At 32.0% G+C, this 20467-nt stretch overlaps 3 protein-coding genes across 3 annotated transcripts; 2 read left to right on the top strand and 1 right to left on the bottom strand.

The window, feature by feature from the left end:
* Nucleotides 1-3818: 3818 nt before the first annotated feature.
* On the bottom strand, nucleotides 3819-9275 carry LOC139488159 (NADH dehydrogenase [ubiquinone] iron-sulfur protein 6, mitochondrial-like). The gene is made up of 4 exons (XM_071273581.1): nucleotides 9112-9275; nucleotides 6745-6798; nucleotides 4992-5111; nucleotides 3819-4047 (listed from the first exon to the last, which is right to left on the bottom strand). Exons 1-4 carry the CDS (start codon nucleotides 9247-9249, stop codon nucleotides 3922-3924), a joined length of 438 nt encoding a protein of 145 aa, XP_071129682.1. The 5' UTR covers nucleotides 9250-9275; the 3' UTR covers nucleotides 3819-3921.
* Nucleotides 9276-10018: 743 nt separating this feature from the next.
* Nucleotides 10019-10657, top strand: LOC139489931 (ATP-dependent DNA helicase RecQ-like). The gene has a single exon (XM_071276776.1). It carries the CDS (start codon nucleotides 10019-10021, stop codon nucleotides 10655-10657), a length of 639 nt encoding a protein of 212 aa, XP_071132877.1.
* Nucleotides 10658-11939: 1282 nt separating this feature from the next.
* Nucleotides 11940-20247, top strand: LOC139488160 (recQ-like DNA helicase BLM). The gene is made up of 4 exons (XM_071273582.1): nucleotides 11940-12210; nucleotides 13394-13535; nucleotides 18039-18153; nucleotides 19398-20247. The coding sequence occupies exons 1-4, from the start codon at nucleotides 11956-11958 to the stop codon at nucleotides 19840-19842; spliced, it is 957 nt and encodes a 318-aa protein (XP_071129683.1). The 5' UTR covers nucleotides 11940-11955; the 3' UTR covers nucleotides 19843-20247.
* The last annotated feature ends 220 nt before the right edge of the window (nucleotides 20248-20467 follow it).

Below are 20467 nucleotides of genomic sequence, written 5' to 3' on the forward strand. Positions count from 1 at the left end.
TACTAGAAATGCAAATGAAACATACTTAAAATCCGATAAAACCACTTAATGACTATCATATTTTGTGACAATATTATTATAAAGCTTTTACTTTGAATGCTCCTGTGTGAAATGTTCATCATAATTTAACAATACATATTGTTTTGATATAATAACTTTTTGAGATGAACGATACAGTTTATTTGCCTAAGGTATTGAAAAAATTCATAAGCAAATAATCGATGTTGAAACAATATAATAAATTGTTACCTTATATAATCGTTTATTCGTGTGTATCAGAATTTGCCCTATTTTCTGAAATATGTCATTAGTCAAACACTAATACGCAAGACCGGATTTTGTAATTTTAAAACTATCTTGAGTAAATAATTTAAGTACTACATATTAAACAAGAATGTGTCCCCAGTACACCGATGCCCCATCCGCACTATCATTTTCTATGTTCAGCGGACCGTGAAAATAGTAGAAAATCTCTAATTTGACATTAAATTTAGAAAGATCATATCATAGGGAACATGTACACTAAGTTTGAAGTTGATTAGACTTCAACTTCATCAAACACTAACTCAACCAAAATCTTCAACCTGAAGCGGGACCGACGGACGAACGAGCGAACGAACGGTACGACCAGAAAACATAATGCCCAAAAATGGGGCATAAAAAAGATATATTTGCTTCGAATAATCTGGAACCATCTGTGGAAAGTCAAAGTCATTCGATATTTACTAGATGTGTCTATGCTTAGTTACTATGACATTGAATTTAAACTGTGCATTTTAAACGGCGATTTATTATCTGGAAACCATTTTCTGCATATTTTTTCTTTTTGTGTGACCTTGACCTTAGTTATTCCACTCATTATACTTCATTATAAATTTAAAGTAAGTTTGCAACCTCAAGGTTTTGAGAATTACTGTTCATGTGGACCCTTTAGTTGAAATTGCTGCATTTTTATCTCAAAATTTACTGTGTACAGACAACCCTGCGCATCTGGAAAAGTTTTAAGACATAGCATGCCCTAGATATATAAATTTCTTATGCATTGTATGTTTTAGCTTATTTAAAACTTTACTGGATTTGAGGTGCACTTTTTTAAAGTCCCATCAGAAAATTAACAAACAGTTGAGTTTTACTTGATATGGACCACAGTTTAAATCACCAATTATTGTCAGGTATCTATTGTCCTTTTATTGTTCAGATCAATCAAGCCAGAGTTCACTTCAATTATTACCTGTGAAGGTCTCAAACCTCCTTCACAATTAAGTTTATTTGTGCATCTTTTGGGGAATAAAATAAGTACACTGTAAAATCCAGTAACGTTTTTAATTTTCTAAAACACAATATATTTCAATTTTATTTATCTATATATAGCTAGGGCATGCTATGCCTTTAATCTTTTCCAGATGAACAAGTTTGTCTGTACTGTAATTTTGAGGTGAACATGCAGCCATTTAAGATCGCAACCTTGACCTTGTACAAAGTAATTTCAAAATAAACTAAGCATTCTATGAGTATTGCATGGCAATACATAGTCCACTACCGGTTAAAAAGTCTTTGTATTGGAACAAAATTCTGCCTTGAACTATAACTTGTCATGGTGTAAAGTATATAACAAATATCAAGTCAATATCTAACAAATATCAAGTCAATATCTTCAAGCATGACCAACAAATGTGTTGAAAACTGTTTATGTAAGTGCATTTTCTAAGTCCAAGTAACACAACTCTGCACAAAATCATCAGACCGGAACAAAATTTGAAATTGAGCCGCAACTTGTCATGATAAAACTACATACAAATTTTCAAATCATTATCTTCATGAAGAACAAAAATGCGGAAAACTGATTATTTGAGTGAATTTTCGAAGTCCAAGGACCATAGCTCTGCACAAAATCATCAAACCGGAACAAAATTCACCCTTGATCTGTAACTAGTCATGATAAAACTATATACCAATTATCAAATCAGTATCTTCAAGAATGACAAACTAGAGGCTCCAAGGAGCATGTGTCGCTCACCTGATATTACAAATGATGCATGAAATAATGCAACTGTTATATTTTTGCTTTAGTTTCAGAGATATAAGTCAACAACTGCATTTTTTTCCTTTGTTCTATTTAAAGCCATGTCTGTCATGTTGGTTGGCAGGCAGGGTCATCAGACACATTTTAAAGCAAGATACCCTAATGCTTAAATTGTAAAATTTGACCCTAAAGGGCAATAACTCCTTAAGTGGTCAATACCATTTTGATTATGTTGACTTATTTGTAGATCTTACTTTACTGAACATTATTGCTGTTTACAATTTATCTCCATCTTTTACTCAAGATAATAACCAAACACTGGTTCAATGTCAACAACCCAACAACAGGTTGTCTGATTTGTCTGAAAATTTCAGAGCAGAAAGAAGAAAGATCGTGACCTGATAATCAATTAAACCCTGTGTCAGATTTGCTTTAAATGCTTTGGTTTCAGAGGTAAAAGCCAAAATCTACATTTTACTCCTATGTTCTATTTTTAGCCATGGTGGCAATCTTGGTTAGTGGGCCAGATCATAGGACACATTTTTTAAACAAGATACCCCAATGATGATTGTGGCCAAGTTTGGTTTAATTTGGCCCAGTAGGTGCAGAGAAGATTTTTGTAAAATTTAACGATGACGTATAACATATGCCAAGTGATGAGAAAAGCTCACTTGGCCCTTTGCGCAAGGTGAGCTAAAAAAATGTGGAACACTGACTATTTCATTGAATTTTTTAAGTCAAAGAACCATAACTGTGCCCAAAATCATCAGACCAGAACAAAAATCTGAACTTGATCAGTATTTAAAATTGTCATGATATAACAATACACCAAATATCAAATCATTATCTTTAAGCATGAAAAAAAGAGTGTTGAAAACTGATTTGCCAGACTTACAGATGGACAGACAAGACGGACAGAGTTCAAACATATAGTCCCCTTTGACTTGACTTGAGGGGACTAATAAGGAAACTTCAGCTCATATGATTAAGATTAATTTCAATCAAATTATGGATTTATAAAACCTTTTTTTCTTCACTAAAATTGGCAAAATTTTAGCAACTATGACCTTGACCTTAGATGTACATGCATGTATGTAGAAACAACAAGATTAATTGCGGTCTTTTCCTTATAATGTGATATGGATGTAAGCAATTAAGTAAGGTGGCAATGTCATGTAACTATAAGGTTCGATGTTATCTGAAAGCCCATTGTTAAGTGTTTTTTTATTTACTTGCTTTTGAAAATAGGGGTCTTTCAATCCTTTCACTTGACCATATATCTATATAAATATATATATTATATAAAGCTGTATGCAATCCAATTTCAATTTCTGAGTTATTCTAAGGAAACCATCTGTCTTTATTCCAGTTTATTTTCAGTATTTATGAAATTTACCTTAGACACATTAGACCTCAAAATAATAAAGAATTACCTCTCTTTACTTTTGACCATGCCATATATTAAATTAAAATGAAATAAAGTTCAATTAAATATTAAGTTTTTGATATTAGATTTATCACCTGAAAATCAGGATGACTGAGGGATTGACAGACAGACAAACACTTTAAAACTAAACAGACATTTGAAATTCTTCTTAAAATGTATGCTGTTTATACATCAATGGTTTGTAAGAACTTGTACTCAAAATATTTCACCTTGATTTGATAAACTGGGAATATTGTTTATATAATGTAATTATATATGCTATAGAAAAGTGGGTCTGTTTTTTTTAAGAGAAAATGTCTATTCTTTAAATTTTGCTTGTGCTTAAATAATGAACAATTTCACTACAAGTAACATTTTTCATATTTTTATTTAAAATGCTTAACTTATTTTTTATGTTAACAGTATGTATAACTATATTATCACTTCACACATCAGTTATTATATATAGTATCTATGTCTTCATGTCTTCTAAATATTCCTCATATGTTATACTGGGACCATGCTGAGCCTCATTATAATATTTCTTTTGGATAAATTTTCTGCCAGAATAACCACATACTCCAACTTCTGGTTTATCCTAAAATATAATATATTTATTATTAATCAAAGCATGTGAATGTCAAAAACAACTAATCAAAATGTTTGTTTCATTCAGGATAAAAGCTGCTAATATACAATGTATTACAGTGGATATATAAGTTTGCAGCTGTTTGCTTAACTTTGCTGGATTTTAGTGTAGACTTGACATAAAGTGTTATTTGTAGATTGCCTGCTCAATTTTGTATTGATGTGTGATTTCAATTGATTTTTACAGTGTTGTTGTGCTGTTACACCACTGGTACAGGTTAGAGCGAGGTTGAACCCTAACCAACAAAAAAAACCCAGCCAAATTCAAGTCACTGTACAAACTTCAACAAAGAACAAAACAAAAATCATATATAAAGCTTCCAAGGTCCCTAACATGACAAAATATCAAACAATGAAAAAACAAAAACAGCCTGATTTATGACAAAACAATTTCCAAATAACAATGTGTCCATACTACACGGATGCCCCATTATCACTACCTTTTTCTATTTTCAGTTAACAGTGGTATAGGGGTCAAAACTCTAATTTGATATTTCTGTTAGAAAGATCATATCATCTATACATGTGTACTAAATTTCAAGTGAAGTTGATCGTACTTCAACTTCATCAAAACCTACCTACTCAAAACTTTAACCTGAAGCAGGACAGTATTGTTTTCTATGTTCAGTGGACCATGGAATTGGAGTCAAAACTTTGAAACTACCTTGACCTTAAACTTTAACCTGAAGCAGGACAAACAGAAGAACTAACAGATACACACTGGAAAACATAATGTCCCTATGAAGGGCATATAAACAGACTTTTTTTTATTCAATAGATATCCTTACACACAGCGCTGTAGCAGCTTTGTGTCATAAAATGGATTACTCTTTTAATTTTGATTCAAACTTTGGTCATATGCTAATTCCTTCTAAACTTATACTTAGTACTTACAATGTTTATATATACTTTAGGATGGCCCAGTGCTCCCTTACTGCTAGACCAAACATTTGAGGCCTCACAGACAACAACAGGATCTTCTGCTATTAGGTCTATGGCAAATCTGGTGTTGACCTGGTAGAAAATAAAGAAAAACCATTTACTCAACAGTACAAAAATGTATATATGTGTACTTTGATAGTTAAATTGAATGATTACTGTTTTCTTAATGTCTAAAGGTCAAGTCATGCAAGTGTCAACCTACACCAATGTTATTGTAATATTGGAAAGGGACAGATAGTTGGTGTTGCAGGGAAAAACCAGATGTTCCGCAGGGCACAGCTTTATACGACCGCAGAGGTCGAACACTGAACAGTTGGGGCAAGTATGGACACAACATTAAAGCTTGATACAGCTCTGAATTTGCTTTGTGATCAAATTTTTGACATAATATAGGTTTCTGACACAAAACAAATGTCAAGATCTTACAAATCTAATAGGCAATACTGTGCAATAAAAGATTTCTTCTTGAAACTTTTCAAAAATTTGAATTGAGAAATTTTGGAGAAAAAAATTGGAACCCCCCCAAACTTTTTGAATCCCCCCTTGGAGCAATTACCCCCAAACTCGATCCCAGCCTTTCCATTGCAGTATATCCTTGTTGTACCATTTCAGAGAGATCCATACACTTAAACACAATTTATTGTCTGGAAACTATGAAAATGCTTGTTTTTAGCCCTTTTTTTACCCCTAATTCCTGCATGAATGGGGCAATAACCCCCAAACTTAATCCCAGCCTTCCTTATATAAATGTGATTTGGAATTTTGTCAGAGAAATTCATACACTTACATACAAATTAGTGTCTAGAAACTACAAAAAATGTTTGTTTTTATACCCCTTTTTGGCCCTTAATTCCCACACTGATGGCACCATAATCCCCAAGATGATTTCAAACCTTCTACATGTACTTGTAGTATTAAACATTGTGGTACAATTTCAGAGCAATTGAAATACTTATACACAAGTTATTAGCGTGAAAGTAGAAAAATGCTTGTTTTAGGCCCTTTTTTGGCCCCTAATTCCTAAACTGTTGGGACCATCATCCACAAAATCAATCCTAACCTTCCTTTTGTGGTATTGAACCTTCTTATTAAATTTCAAAGAGATCCATTCTCGTAAACTAAAGTTATTTTCTGGACACCAAATGTGTCTTCGGACGACGCAGACGATGACATCATACATGTACCATTATACGATCCCAAAATTTTTTTTTGCAGTCGTATAAAAACAATCTAAGAAAACATGTTAAGAGTTATGTGAGTGAACTTAAATGTGTAGGGAGCCAGGTATTCTACTCACACAAGAATTTTTGAACTAGATGTGCAAGTTTTTGCAATGATGATTAGTTAATTATGCCACTCCCACACAGTCAGACAGTGTACGCTGAGACAGAGAAATACAAATGTATGAACTTATTTCTTTACAAAAATGTACATCCCATTTTGACAATAAGACCTAAAGTTTTTACTGCTTAACTCTATGATATGCATGTTCACAAATATACATGAATATATATAAGCAGGGATTCTGCTGAAAAATTAAAAATGGCAGAAAATAGATTGTTTTGGCGACAAAAAGAAAATTGATCCAGGGGAAACCTTGTATAACATTATAAGTATAAAATATTTCTTAAATACAAGCACCAATACTTTTTTATCATGTTTATAGACAAATTATTACTATCATAACTACAAACTACTTCCTTACCAACTTAACTTTGTCTACAAATCTTCCCCTCCTCCAGTCACCTGGTTCCATTTTCTAAAATATTTAAAAATTAAATTTCTATAATTTTACTGATCTACAAACATGACAGATATAATATCAATAATCAAGATAAAAATAGATGAAAAGGTTTTTCTATCTTCCATATACAATCAATCAATCTGGCTTTTGACCATAAAAGTACATTTTGTAGTAAGCAAATTGAAGTTTTATATCCTTCCTTAGGGCTTCCTAATGACTACCCATTTTTTTTTCCATGAAAAATTATGAATATAATTTTTGGATGTCTTTACTGTCATGACCTTACATATAGGTGTTAGATTTTATCCCTACAACTACTGCTTGTATCTTGAATGACTCAATAATTGTCATATAAGCATATTGTATATAATTTGATGTGAAGCAATTGTTTTAAGTATTATACCAAAAATAGAATTACTGACTATACATGTAAATATATATGATACTGCCAATTGGTTTTTTTTTCTGATCACTTTAAGTTTTGGAATTATTTCACACTTGACTATCATGACTATGCAGAAATGTTATCGTTGTGCATTGTCAAAATTTTTCTAGTTTAATAGTTCAATTTTTGTTTGTCTAAAAAGTGATAAAGGGGCCTTAACTTGTAAACCAGCACTTAGTTAACTAATTAGTCATTCACATTTTACCACATGCATATGTAAAACAGTATATGAACTAACTTAAGCTTCCAATCAGGATCTGAAGTTTTCTGTCTTGTATGATGAAACAAATTGATTTTTCAGTTCTTCTTATATCACGATAATCAATTTTTTTTTCAGATTCCAGATAGCTTACAATTGTCTGTATTCCTGTATTCCAGCACATACATTGTATATGTACATAACCATATAGAGACTTATTGTATTTACTGTTTTACAAATGTCATTTTTATTAAAATTAATAATTCGACTTTGCTCCATTGCTAGAAATGGGATCATATTCCTGACAAATGTAGCCACACATCTTGCGTTATTACATTGTATTGGTAAATAGCCAATGGGTACAAGTCAAATGGGCACCTGTACACAAAATGTACTTCAGCACCTATAGAAAAAGTCAAATAGCCATCTGGTCAAATTTCTATCTTGTCATTTCATCATTTGGTTATTCAACTGGAACCTAATACCACTTTTACCATTTTCTTTCCTTTTAATTTAAGAATATTTTTTTTTTTTATTACAATGTATTAACATATTTTTTTTTAAAAACTTAAAAATTTTGGAGGATTTTTGTACATCTGTACATTGTTAAATAGCTCAGCACACATACTTATGCAGTCAGAACTACACGATAAATTTATTCAGTGTTTGCTTTTTGTGCGAAGTCTTTTCTTAATACTCTATTACAATGTACATATTATATATTATGTACTTATATCAATTACAAACAATATTGAACTTGTTGAATAACCATTAAACCAAGGATTTGTATCATGTGTATACATTTGTAGTAAAATAAATATTATACAAATCCTTGGTTAAACTTTGTTGTTTTAATAATAATTAGGTAATTGATCTAGTATATCTTTTATACAAAAAAATAATGAATAAACATTAAACAAAGAAGCCATTATGCAAACTGTTGTGTAAAATCCTCAGAAGGTGAAAACTTATTTTAATATTTTTTTTCTGCATTTCTAATCTACTTCAGTCTTAAAAGATTTAAAATAAATAACATTGGATCCAATCTTGTTTACTAGTAAGGCTATCAGTGCTGTGCAGACATTTTTGTCTTGAAATGTACCTTATCGCTATTTGTCCGCCATTACTGGACATCACAAAAGTTACCGTAAAATTTTGACATCACAATGGAAAATAGTCCGAGACTACTCTGACGTCCAACGGCTGTTTTGCCAGACAAGCTGGGGCCGTGGGACGTCAGAGCTCGTCCCATATCAAAAAGTGGATATTTTCCCACCCAAAATAGATGCGCTGCTTCATCAATTCAGGTGCCGATTGAGGGCCTTGGAATTATATAAATCGGGCATCAATCTGTTCATTTTTCATTTATGTAATTTGCACCTACCTGCCAACCTTTATTTTTCCATATTTTAACAGTTTTCACAGAGACCCATCGATATCATGTTTTAAAAAATTGGGAGAGAAAAAGGAGTCTTCAATAGTTCACTTGTAAAACATGATGTTAATTATGGTTGTCGAAATAACTACCTATGAAGAGTTAACCAAATTTTATGAGGGGGCAAATTTGACTATAGCGAGTGCCGATTTAACCAGTTGCCGAAGTGATTAGAAATTATACCAAAAATTATTGTACGAGTGTGCCTTTATTTTTAGAGAAATTAAATACGTTTGCTATGTGATATACCTCTCCAGTATGTGTTACAGTATCAACATTCTTTCCCTCAAAGTCCTTGCTGCCTACAGATGTTAAGCTAGACCCATATGGACGAGTTATTGCCTGTTTTGGTAAAAATCTGACCAACGTCCTCCCAAGGGCAGCCATACTTGTTTTGAAAAATATTAATTTCCGGACCGTCTTCGTTACGAACAAGTAAAATTTCCGAAACATCAAAGTTTTATATACCGCAAGACTATAAACGGTTACTAGGACTATTATAGTAATAATACTAGTTAGTATAATTGTCCCAGCTATAAATCATCAATGTTTTAGTCAAAAGCGATGCTTGTACAACCGACAATTAAAACAGGTGCGTTGAAGTTTCTAAGGAGACTTTTCTTGGAAACAATTTCAAACTATATATATATACAGTTGTATTATATGGGTCATTTTCAAAAATCGAATTTTCAGTACACCCATGCTAATTTTTTTGTTTCTAATTGAAATTTCAGTTGTAATGGTTTAAATGAAAGCTTGTCGGATTTATGATTTATTGATAATAAACCGTGACGATTACGTCTATTTTGATAAGATTAAAATGTATTTAGTCCGATTTGGGGGTATTTGTATGCGTACAGTATCCGAAAAACACATTTCAAATGATTTTTTTGCCGCTTTTCTGATCGCCTTGATATCTGCAAAAGGGACTTTTTAAGACCGTTAATAATTACTATAATGAACGACAGTGTAGGGAAAAGAAATTTTACGGACATTTAGTGAAAACAATAAGCTGGTTCTCGACTGACTACTACACCTTGTTTATAGACAGCCGGTGATATCCGATGAACTGTTGGTTTTGATTAGTGAAAAAAAACATGTTTCCAATCAGCCAATCAAATTGCGCGTACTATATATTGCACTTCCCGCTGTAAACATGGAAAAATTCAATTTTATGCTACAATCCAAGAAAGTCTTATCGCAAATCAACATCTACAGATTGAAAGAGTATTCTTTTTTTAAACCATCTCAGCTTAAATGTCTGAAAAGTGCTTTAGTTGGAGATACTGTGTGTGTGTTGCCGACTGGATATGGTAAATCGTTGATTTTTGAAGCTTTGCCTTTCTTCAGTAACGGAGTTGTAATTGTAGTGTCGCCCCTGAATTCGATTCTGTATGAACAGTTAGACCGGTATGGAGACTTTGCTATTCATTTTAATGAACTTTTGTATAAGACCAGTGGAGCTAAGATACCTTTGAACGTCAAATATGTGATCGGACATCCAGAACAATTTATTAACAAAGAAGCTTTTCAACTTCTTAAATGTGAATTAAGAGATAGAATCACTCATATTGTGGTTGATGAAGCACATTGTGTGGTACAATGGGGAAATGGTTTCCGTGAACAGTTTTATGAACTAATCAAGCTTCGGTCATTGTTTCCTTCTGCCAAAATTTTGGCATTGACTGCTACAGCAACCAAAGAAATGCAAGCTGAAATAGTGAAAAGGTTAGGAATGAAAGGAGTAGGAAGGAAGCAAGTTAACTCGTACCAACGGAAACTCGTACCATCTTAACTCGTACCAACGTTAAGTCGTACCACTGGGAAGTCGTACCATTAAAAATATATTAAAACATACGATTGTTTTGTGGTGTTTTTTCTTTCTTAAATTAATAGAAAAAAAAGTTGAATTGGGCCATTTAAAAAAAATGAGGATTTTTACTTTTTGTGGTATATTTTTATATTAGTTAAGTTTAAAATTATAACACAGGTGTTATAAAATGCAGGATAGTCAGGGCTAGTGCTTCTTGAATGTTTATTTTTCTATATGTAACAATAGTGCCAATTATTATGTAACAATAGTGCCAGTTATCTTTGAAAACATTATTGTATTAATGTAATACCATGTGAAATCTTAAATGTAGAAGGATGATATATATCGATATAGATGTGAATAAAACATAAGGTGTATGTGTATCTCTTGAGAGTAAAAAATAATATAAAAGTACCCAAATCTATTCAATGTAATCGATTTGGAATGATAATTTGCACAGATAATGAATGAAAAATCTTGTAAATTAAAAAATAGGCACTATTATTAAAAGCTTTCCTTGCTTATTCACAAGGACATATCATATCCTCCATGCTATTCCGATCTGAGTTTTTATTCATACATGTACATACATGTAGTCTGGTGCTGTTCCAAGTAGTCTTCTTTTTTCTGTTTCTTGAGAAGTATTTGTTTTACCTGTTCAGTCACTGTAAAGTGTTACAATTCATATTTAAACGCAACACATAAATAGTGACCAAAAAGGTATGGCTATCACATGAGAGAAGCTAGAAAAAAGTCAAATGTATAAATTTTAAACATTTTTGTGGGACCATGAAAATGTGGTATATAGATAGATATGCATAGATAGACCATAGAACAAATAAGCAAACAAATTCAAAGGAGATGTACATGTAAGATGAATTATGAAAAAAAAGAGCCATGGCCAGGGGCCCTAAACTTGACAGCATTTGGTGTTGAACAGGTAAAATGTTTGCAGTGACAATAAATATAGCCTTTGTTAGAGGTGACCCAGGTCGCCTTTCTCTAAATCAGCTATATTAAACATATTTCTGGGCCAGGTTGAAAAATAAATGAAAATGACTTTAAAAAAAGCTAATAGAAATACACCAAATTTGGGAGACATCTATTTAAATGTTTGAAATAATAAGAAAGTTGACAAGAACTTTAAATAAGTTGGTACGAGTTAGCAGTGGTACGAGTTTACATTGGTACGAGTTTTTTTTAGTGGTACGAGTTGACGTTGGTACGAGTTTACATTGGTACGGGTTAACTATAATTCAGTAGGAACTATTGTTGGAAACATGGATAGACCAAATATTAAGTTGGTGGTTTCAACAAGACCAGCAGGGTGTGGTGGAAAAACTCGTGTTGAGGACTCTTATGACTATATTTACAGTCCATTGTGTGCTGAACTTGGCAATATGAAGGAGTTATTCCCTAAGACAGTGGTGTACACAAAACTCAAGTGGTGTGGATATGGCCAGGAATTATTTATCCGATTGGATCCCGAGCTGAAGGACTATGTAGCTCAGTACCACAGCCCTTGTACTCCACAGGTTTGTGCAATTGTTTATTATAGTATATAGAATATTGTAAGTTTGAATTTACAACATGTACTATGCCAATATAAAACTCTCCACAAGACCAAATGATAAAGAATTTTAAATAACAAATATAGGTCTGAAACTGTATGACCTTTAACAATAAGCAAAGCCCATACTTAAATAGTATTGTGAAGCACTCAAAAAGAGTCCATCTACATTAACACTTCTTATTTGAAGTCAATTATGCATGTCACATTCTGTAACCACATATTATGAAAAACACTGTTAAACCATAACCTTGTGTTGAAAGTCATATGAACAATGTAACTACCAGTGGCGGATCCAGAAATTTTCATAAGTGGGGGCACACTGAGCAGGGGGCCGCTCCATTCAGGCTTCAGTGATTCCCTATATAAGCAACCAATTCCCCCCCCCCCCCCCCTAAATCTGATTCTGACGACTGGTGAAAAATAATGTTTATTCTATTCGTTAACCAATGCATGTACTTAACATAAACCTAAGTCTTCTGTGCACGATTTTCTACATTTCTGTATTTTACACAAACTGATCGTATAATTGTCATTTTGTTTTTTCTCTGTTTATTACGTGTATAACTAGTACACTCAGATAACAGTTTATTTCAATGACAGATGAAAGGTCTGCGAATTGCTTCCTAAAAGCAAGCAAATAAAAAAAGTAAACTTTATCTAACTGTGAACAAATCAAAGAATTTTCTTCAGCAAAAAGTATGTACATCTGTTTTGTAATGATAACTAATCCGTTTAGTTTTAAAAAAACATAATGCAACAGGCTATTATTTGAACTTGGAAGTATTTTTAATTATGGAATTTGAATAATTTCTTCAGCATAACACTATCTATACAAAATACATTGTATGGAAAGTGTTATGATCCACTCAAAACATTATAATAGATTTTTTTACCAAATAAACATGGAATTTATGAAAAAAATTCCAGCACAAGAAATTATGCAAATTCCATAATTAAAAATAATTCCAAGTTCAAATAAAAGCCTGTTATGCATATTTTTTTTTAAATTTGAGGTTTCATATGACTTTAAAGATAACTTTAATCTTTAAAGTCATATGAAACAATGTACATGTATAACTTTTTAAAAATAATCTTAGATATCTGATTTTTTTTTATTGAAATGGAAATATATTTGTATCTTTAAGATGAAATCCAAGGTACTGAGCAGCATGGCACAGATGGACAGCAGTATTCGTTTGTTGTTTGCAACAGAGGCCTACAGCATGGGTACAGATGCACCAGACATTAGACGTGTTATTCATGCTGGGGTACCATCAACAATGGAAAGTATGTTATTGTTAATTTAAATTGTACAATTGTGTGTAGATCTACAATGTATATACTACATATAAAAAAGAAAGTATTATTGCCAATGAGACAACTATCCACAAAAGACCAAAATGACAAAAAACTTTAACAAATATAGTTAACTGTATGGCCTTCAACAATGAGCAAAAGCCCATACCACATAGTCGGCTATAAAAGGCCCATTTTTAAGGCCAAACTAATTAGTTCTTGTGTTTCTTGCATTAAAATAAGGAATAGCACATACATGTGAAACAGTTGAAAATATAATTTATTGTAATTTTTTAACAAAAAACATTAATAACGAATCCATGACAAGTCGCCCCACTGGCAAGTCGACCCACACCTAATCGGCCCACTTTAAAAAAAACCGCCCCAACCTGGATTACCAAATCGCCCCACTTTTTAGCTCACCTGGCCTAAAAGGCCATGTGAGCTTTTCTCATCACTTGGCGTCCGTCGTCGTCGTCGTCGTCGTTAACAATTTTTCAAACATCTTCTCCTCTGAAACTACTGAATGGATTTGAATGAAACTTAGCATGATTGTTCCTTAGAGTATCCTGCACAAAGTGTGTGCTTCGATTTTTGATCCGTCAAAAAACATGGCCGCCGTTACTTAAAATAGAACATAGGGGTCAAATGCAGTTTTTGGCTTATATCTCAAAAACTAAAGCATTTAGAGCAAATCTGACATGGGGTAAAAATGTTCATTAGGTCAAGATCTATCAGCCCTGAAATTTACAGATGAATCAAACAAACCATTGATGGGTTGCTGCCACTTAATTTTAAGGAAATTTTGCAGTTTTTGGTCATTATCTTGAATATTATTATAGATATAGATAAACTGTTAATAGCAAAAATGTTAAGCAAAGTAAGATCTACAAATAAGTCAATTTGACCAAAATTGTCAATTGACCTCTTAAGGAGTTATTGCCCTTTAAAGACTTTTTCACAATTTGTTCATCATGTTGACTTACTTTAAAAAATCTTCTCCTTTGAAACTGCTGTATCAATTTCAGCCAAACTTAGGCTAAATGAGACGTTTTAGAGTTTCAGAGTATCTAGTATAAATTTTATATTTCATTTCCTTGTATGTCAAGAAACATAGCTCCTATGGCTAAAATAGAACATAGGAGAAAATGATTTTTTTTTTTGCTTTTGAAGAAAATAGGACGATTCAAAGAACATTTAAATAAATTGAAAAGCCAAAATAATCATTGATATGAGATTAAACCAAAAAAATTCAGGTGAGCGATTCAGGCTCTTGAGAGCCTCTTGTTAAAAAATCGTCCCACTTGTGAAAAGTGTTAAATCCCGTTAATATTACTCCTGAAAACTCGCCCCACTGAATGGAAAACGATAAAATCTAGATTAACATATTATTAATCAGGATGAATTTAGTAAAGCCAACTCGCCCCACTCATGGAAAAAGATGTTATCCCGTTGTATATAATTTAAATTCCGTGAATATTACTCCTGCCAACACGCCCCACTTATGGAAAACGATAATATCTAGATTAATATATTATTAACCAGGATGAATGTAGTAATGCCAACTCGCCCCACTTATGGAAAAAGATGTTATCCCGTTGTATATAAGTTAAATTCCGTGAATATTACTCCTGCCAACTCGCCCCACTTATGGAAAGTAACACGGCTGGTTAGCTCTCTAAATGTCATTTTTGTTTGATTTCAAACCATAGACAAAACTTACCAATCAATTTGTCAACAACAACAAAACCTGTTTTGACTACTTTTACTAACAAAAACACGACACACGCTTATGGTAAATGAATGAATAGGCATTCTCTTTGATATTTACTTGAAAGAAACATTTGCCTTTCTCTGATTGCTCGTTAGTGTTGAATTGGGGCGATTAAGATTAAGGGCGACTTGCCAGTGGGGCGACTTGTCCTGCTTCCTTAATAACATAGCCATGCCAAATGCATGATAACAGTACATGTTTAACAACATGTAAAAATGTTATACAGGTATTTCCTACTATAAATCACTTTTACATCAAAATTTGAAATTCAATGAAATATCAAATAACAGCAATTCTCGTCTATGACGTACATGTATATATTATTTAACAATGACGAATCAAAAACACCTGACTAACTATTTTTATATATCATGTATACTGGTACATGTACATGGATAAACCTATTTCTTCAGTTAAAGTTATACATGTAGTAAATGGGGTATGTCACAGATAATTGTAAAATTTTGCATACAACTTTGGCTCTTAGAGCTTCAACTCAAAATCGAAAAAAATAATGCATAATTTATCTCATTTCGTTGTATCATTTGAAATGTAACTGGTTGAATTCTTGCAAAATCTTTGACATAGCCCATTTACTACTATTTGAATTCCTTGACCTTAATCAGATAAACATCTTTGTGCATGTTCCTCAGTTTCTTGAACAACAGTGTCAATATCTATATCAAGTTTAAAAGATACTACATGGCTTAATACTTTTATCATATCAATGAGATAATAATGCATCACATGCTTTTATTAAATAAAAAAAATTTGTGGCTTTATAACAGTAAATTAAATCTCATATTTTGACTATCACAGGTACAATTATTCATGAATGCCAATATTATTACAGTAATTATGGTTAAATAATACATTGTAACAGTCAATACACATAATACAATACATAAATACATTGACATGTATTGTACATGTCAAAACGTATCTTCTTCAAAAGAATATTGCAGTGTTTGATTGAGTTAATACATGTATAAATATACAAAGAACTTGTCACAGAAAACAAAAAGATTCGGGTAAAATGTGTATTAAGCTGAGGTCTTTAATATTAATAGTCATTACCTCCCTTGGACTGTTCATGAGTGGAAAGATAATTGATATCACATGGCCATAATTAAGTTTAAAATAGATAACTTTTACTTATACTTCACTTGTTTTTAAGGTTTGTTTGAGTTGAAACATCTTGTTATATTCATTTAAGAATGATATAGATGCACTAATTTTTTAAATGTTCAAATCATATTTCTTATATAAATTTTAATATTTCTTGTCAGATAGCAACGATACAGCTTAGAAAAGAATGGGACCAGAGATAATATAATTACACAAATCAAATATTCATTGTTATACTGCAATCAGCTATTTTACTATACAGATAAAGCTATACGTATAAACGTTAGCTTTATACGTCAATGACCTCAACTCACCTATAAGCCCCGCCTACTTACAACGTCACGTCACAACCATGACAACGTGTAGTAACAATGGTCAAACTTTTATGAATTTAAACCTGTTATGTCTTCAAATTGGTAATTTATATACCGTGTTTATCAAATGCTATTAATTAAATTCATTTTCCCTTTCTAATTCCGTAAATTGTCAATGCTTACCGCCTAGACTACGCTCATAGGGAAATACCCCAAAATGGTACCCCAAGGGGGAAATTCCAAACACTTTTTTTTTTAATAATATTTGTTTCATATTTTTATTATTTTTTTTTATTATTTTATCGATTTCAGTATAAAAACAATATACGTATAGTGTCTTGAAATATGAAATTTATTTGTATTCGGCACGAAACGGGAAAATGCTCGGTAGAACCTCGCATTTTCCCGTTTCTAAGCCTCATACAAATAAATTTCATATTTCAAGACACTATACGTATATTGTCTAACTGTGTAAACTTTTTAAATATTAAGTTTGTGACATTCTGTCATTAAGGGATACTTCTTGTACAACAACTTTTTATTTTTTTTGAAAAAGTAAAAAATGTATACACATATAAGTAAAAAATAATATTTGAGTAATCTCCCCTTAATTTTCTTTAAAATTTACTCAAATAAGTAAATCTTTCTTACAATCCTACAAAAACTCTCAAGTTTATCTTAACCACTATCTTAACATGTGAATTTACATGTAAGACAAGAGACCTATCAAAATGAGCAAGTCCTCAATACTGTTAGCATTAACAAACTACTTCCATTGATCCTACAAAAACAGATACCAACAGTAACAACTTGCAATTGTTAGGTTTAAATGTGTTATATGAATTTATTTACATCTTTTAATTATCAACTTTGTCAGTTGAAACCTTTAAGATTTTTTCTCAGTACTGTTTTTTTTTTATAAAGACCACTACTATCTGTGTATGAAATAAGCCCAGCCTCCCTTCTTATACATTGTACTTCATATAATATCTAATATTTAAATAAGGAATATAAAGGGACTTAACACCACTACTAACTGTTTATGAAATAAGCCCTGTCTCCCTACTAACCTAATATGAAATACACAGTCTACAGACACTTTTACTCAATCATATTCCTAGAAATGTGTAGGTGGTAAGATAAAACTGATTATTGATTTTGTGTGGCATGAATAATTAATACTAAATGTATATGCATATAATATACATTGTATATATATATATATACACACAATTGGGAATTTTACAGCAAAAACACATCTCCATATTTTCATTGCAGCATACATACAGGAAATTGGAAGAGCAGGTCGTGATGGAAACCCAGCAATTGCCAAATTGTTCTTTAACAAAATGGACATTTCTTCAGCTGCTAAGGGTATGACTGATGGCATGCAGTGTTCTCCCCAGGCCCTTAAAGGACCACGGACCCGCGATGTATAATTTTCTGCCGCGGTGGTATCGTTCTTGCCGCGATGTATAATTTTTTTCCGTGGTGCTAAAGTTTTCGGTAAAAAAATCGTATTAAAATCGGTAAAGTTTCAGATGACTTCAACTTTACATCAAAATTGACCAGTTCTAACCAGTTTAATCCAGTATTGACAAGATGATTGTTTACACCACGTGATCGATTTACCTGTTGAGGTTAACCTTGATGATTGGATTTAATCGATGTACATGATTCTTTTGTGTTTTAGTTAATTAAGAGATCATAATTTAAATAACAGACTTGTGAGGGACAAGCAGACATTTGTTAATGAACCCTATTGCGCCAGTCTCAAGTCAAAATAATTTGCCTTTTAGGAATTAATTGTGGAGTTACTTCCCCTGATTTTGCTAATTACAAATAAATGCTCCTCACATATAATTTCTCATTGCAAATAAAAATAAAGTACAAATTGAATGCAAAATTATATTAGAATGTTACATTAAGGATGAAAACATTCTTAGAACATACCAACAAAAATATTTTGCAAATTATTTTTGAGAATCATACCATTATTGATGCACAGACATATTATAATAAATGGGTAATTTATACGATGTGAAAAATATCTGACTGTAACAGGTCTAAAAAGCCTACTGCCACAACTCTAATACATTCCCATGCAGGTCTAAAGCTAGGGATGAACCTTGTGAGTAGAAAACTCTTTTAAAGTACTCTCCATGTCTGTAACAAAGTATTAATCATAAAAACAAATTTGTTGTTGTCTAAAAGAATCAGATCTAAAACTATGGAAAATAGTTTTTAATTTACTGAAGGTTCTGTATCAAAAATCTTGTTCAAAGTTCATTGTTATGGGGAATGTGTAGTGTAACTACAAGTATCGGGACAAAATGGCTTGATCAAAATATAAGAAGTGTCTTTAGCTTAAAGACTAATTGTGCTTTCTTTTATTTATTCTTCAAAGATATTAAAGTATACAAACTGTTTATTAATTTACTTTTTCTACCAATAATTTTCTGACCCTAAGTCCTACAACACAGTTCCACAGTAAACAAAACAAAGGCAAACAGGTAATGACAAAAAGTAACAAGAAAAAAATAAGCGACGCAAAGCAACACAAAATATTGTAAAATTCATTTCGTCACGCGTTACCCTGGTGCTATCCAAAAATCCTGGGGAGAACACTGGCATGAGAAACTATTGCCAAAGTAAAGAATGCCGAAGAGACTACATTTGCACTCACTTCGGATTCAACAATTGTTTTGATAAAGAGAAACATGATTGTTGTGACATATGTGAACTTAAATGTACATGTGATAGTTGTTTTGCTCAACTTACAGAGAACATAGAGGAACATCCAGTATGTGAAACCAAAAAAGTAACAGTTAAAAGGAAAACTGTCACAGAAATAAATCAGTTACTTTGTGAATATTTTGAAGCTGAAAACACTTCAGTGGAAATGCCGTCAGCAAGTTTATATACAGGACTTGATTCTTTGTTAGCTGCCAAAATAGCAAAGAATTACAACATTTATGACAACACTGATGTCATTAAATCAGATTTTCCTTTCATTGCTGAAGAAGTTTCACTTAACATTTCTCTTATTGTAAAAGCTATTGTGGAAAATGAAAAGAAATAGCTATATTTTGCAGCCGTGTATATTGAACTCTTAGAACTTCAGTATTCAGTGATATTGTTGGCTTTTTTCAAATCTACCTCTACCCTTTTTTATGATAGATAATAAAATTATGCCTTCCCAAATCACATACATACTAACTTAGGAATTCTGTTTTTAAATTTTCAATTTGGCTTTATCAAATATGTGTATTAAATTATAGCAGAACATGATATGCAGAACAGGATGCAACCCTCTGGCGCACCTTGAAAAGTCGTAAGGTTGTAAGTCCCTGGCGTAGATGGAATATGCTCGTAAACTTGACCTGCTGCAAATCAGAGTGTGGGGGAGAATGGGGGATTTTATTTTAAATTATGCTGGTTGATAAGTATGTATGTTGTTTGGGTGTTTGGTGATATATCATTAGTATATCAGTTGTGTTTTTTTTTAAATTTTCTCTTTAAACACAAACACTGTTTAAAGGATTAAATATATAGTGTGCTTCTCATTTTTTCCTGTTTCAGTTATTAAGAAAAGTCCATGAAAAAATTGATTGATATCTTATATTATACTTTGCAGTTTAATCAGAATTCCCCAAAACTAAATATATTGGGTCGCAACTACTAAAAGGCATTTTTAGACACTGTGT

The sequence above is a fragment of the Mytilus edulis genome, chromosome 9, assembly GCF_963676685.1.
Source record: "Mytilus edulis chromosome 9, xbMytEdul2.2, whole genome shotgun sequence".
NCBI lineage: Eukaryota > Metazoa > Mollusca > Bivalvia > Mytilida > Mytilidae > Mytilus > Mytilus edulis.

Excerpts from the sequence above, each read along its gene's own strand:
- LOC139488159 (XM_071273581.1), bottom strand. The coding sequence starts at position 9,249 with ATGGCTGCCCTTGGGAGGACGTTGGTCAGATTTTTACCAAAACAGGCA. Across the intron at positions 6,799-9,111 it reads CTGTAACACATACTGGAGAG|AAAATGGAACCAGGTGACTG; the intron begins GTATATCACATA and ends TAAATATTTTAG. Across the intron at positions 5,112-6,744 it reads TTGTAGACAAAGTTAAGTTG|GTCAACACCAGATTTGCCAT; the intron begins GTAAGGAAGTAG and ends ATTTTCTACCAG.
- LOC139489931 (XM_071276776.1), top strand. The coding sequence starts at position 10,019 with ATGGAAAAATTCAATTTTATGCTACAATCCAAGAAAGTCTTATCGCAA.
- LOC139488160 (XM_071273582.1), top strand. The coding sequence starts at position 11,956 with ATGGATAGACCAAATATTAAGTTGGTGGTTTCAACAAGACCAGCAGGG. Across the intron at positions 12,211-13,393 it reads ACAGCCCTTGTACTCCACAG|ATGAAATCCAAGGTACTGAG; the intron begins GTTTGTGCAATT and ends TGTATCTTTAAG. Across the intron at positions 13,536-18,038 it reads GGTACCATCAACAATGGAAA|CATACATACAGGAAATTGGA; the intron begins GTATGTTATTGT and ends TTTTCATTGCAG.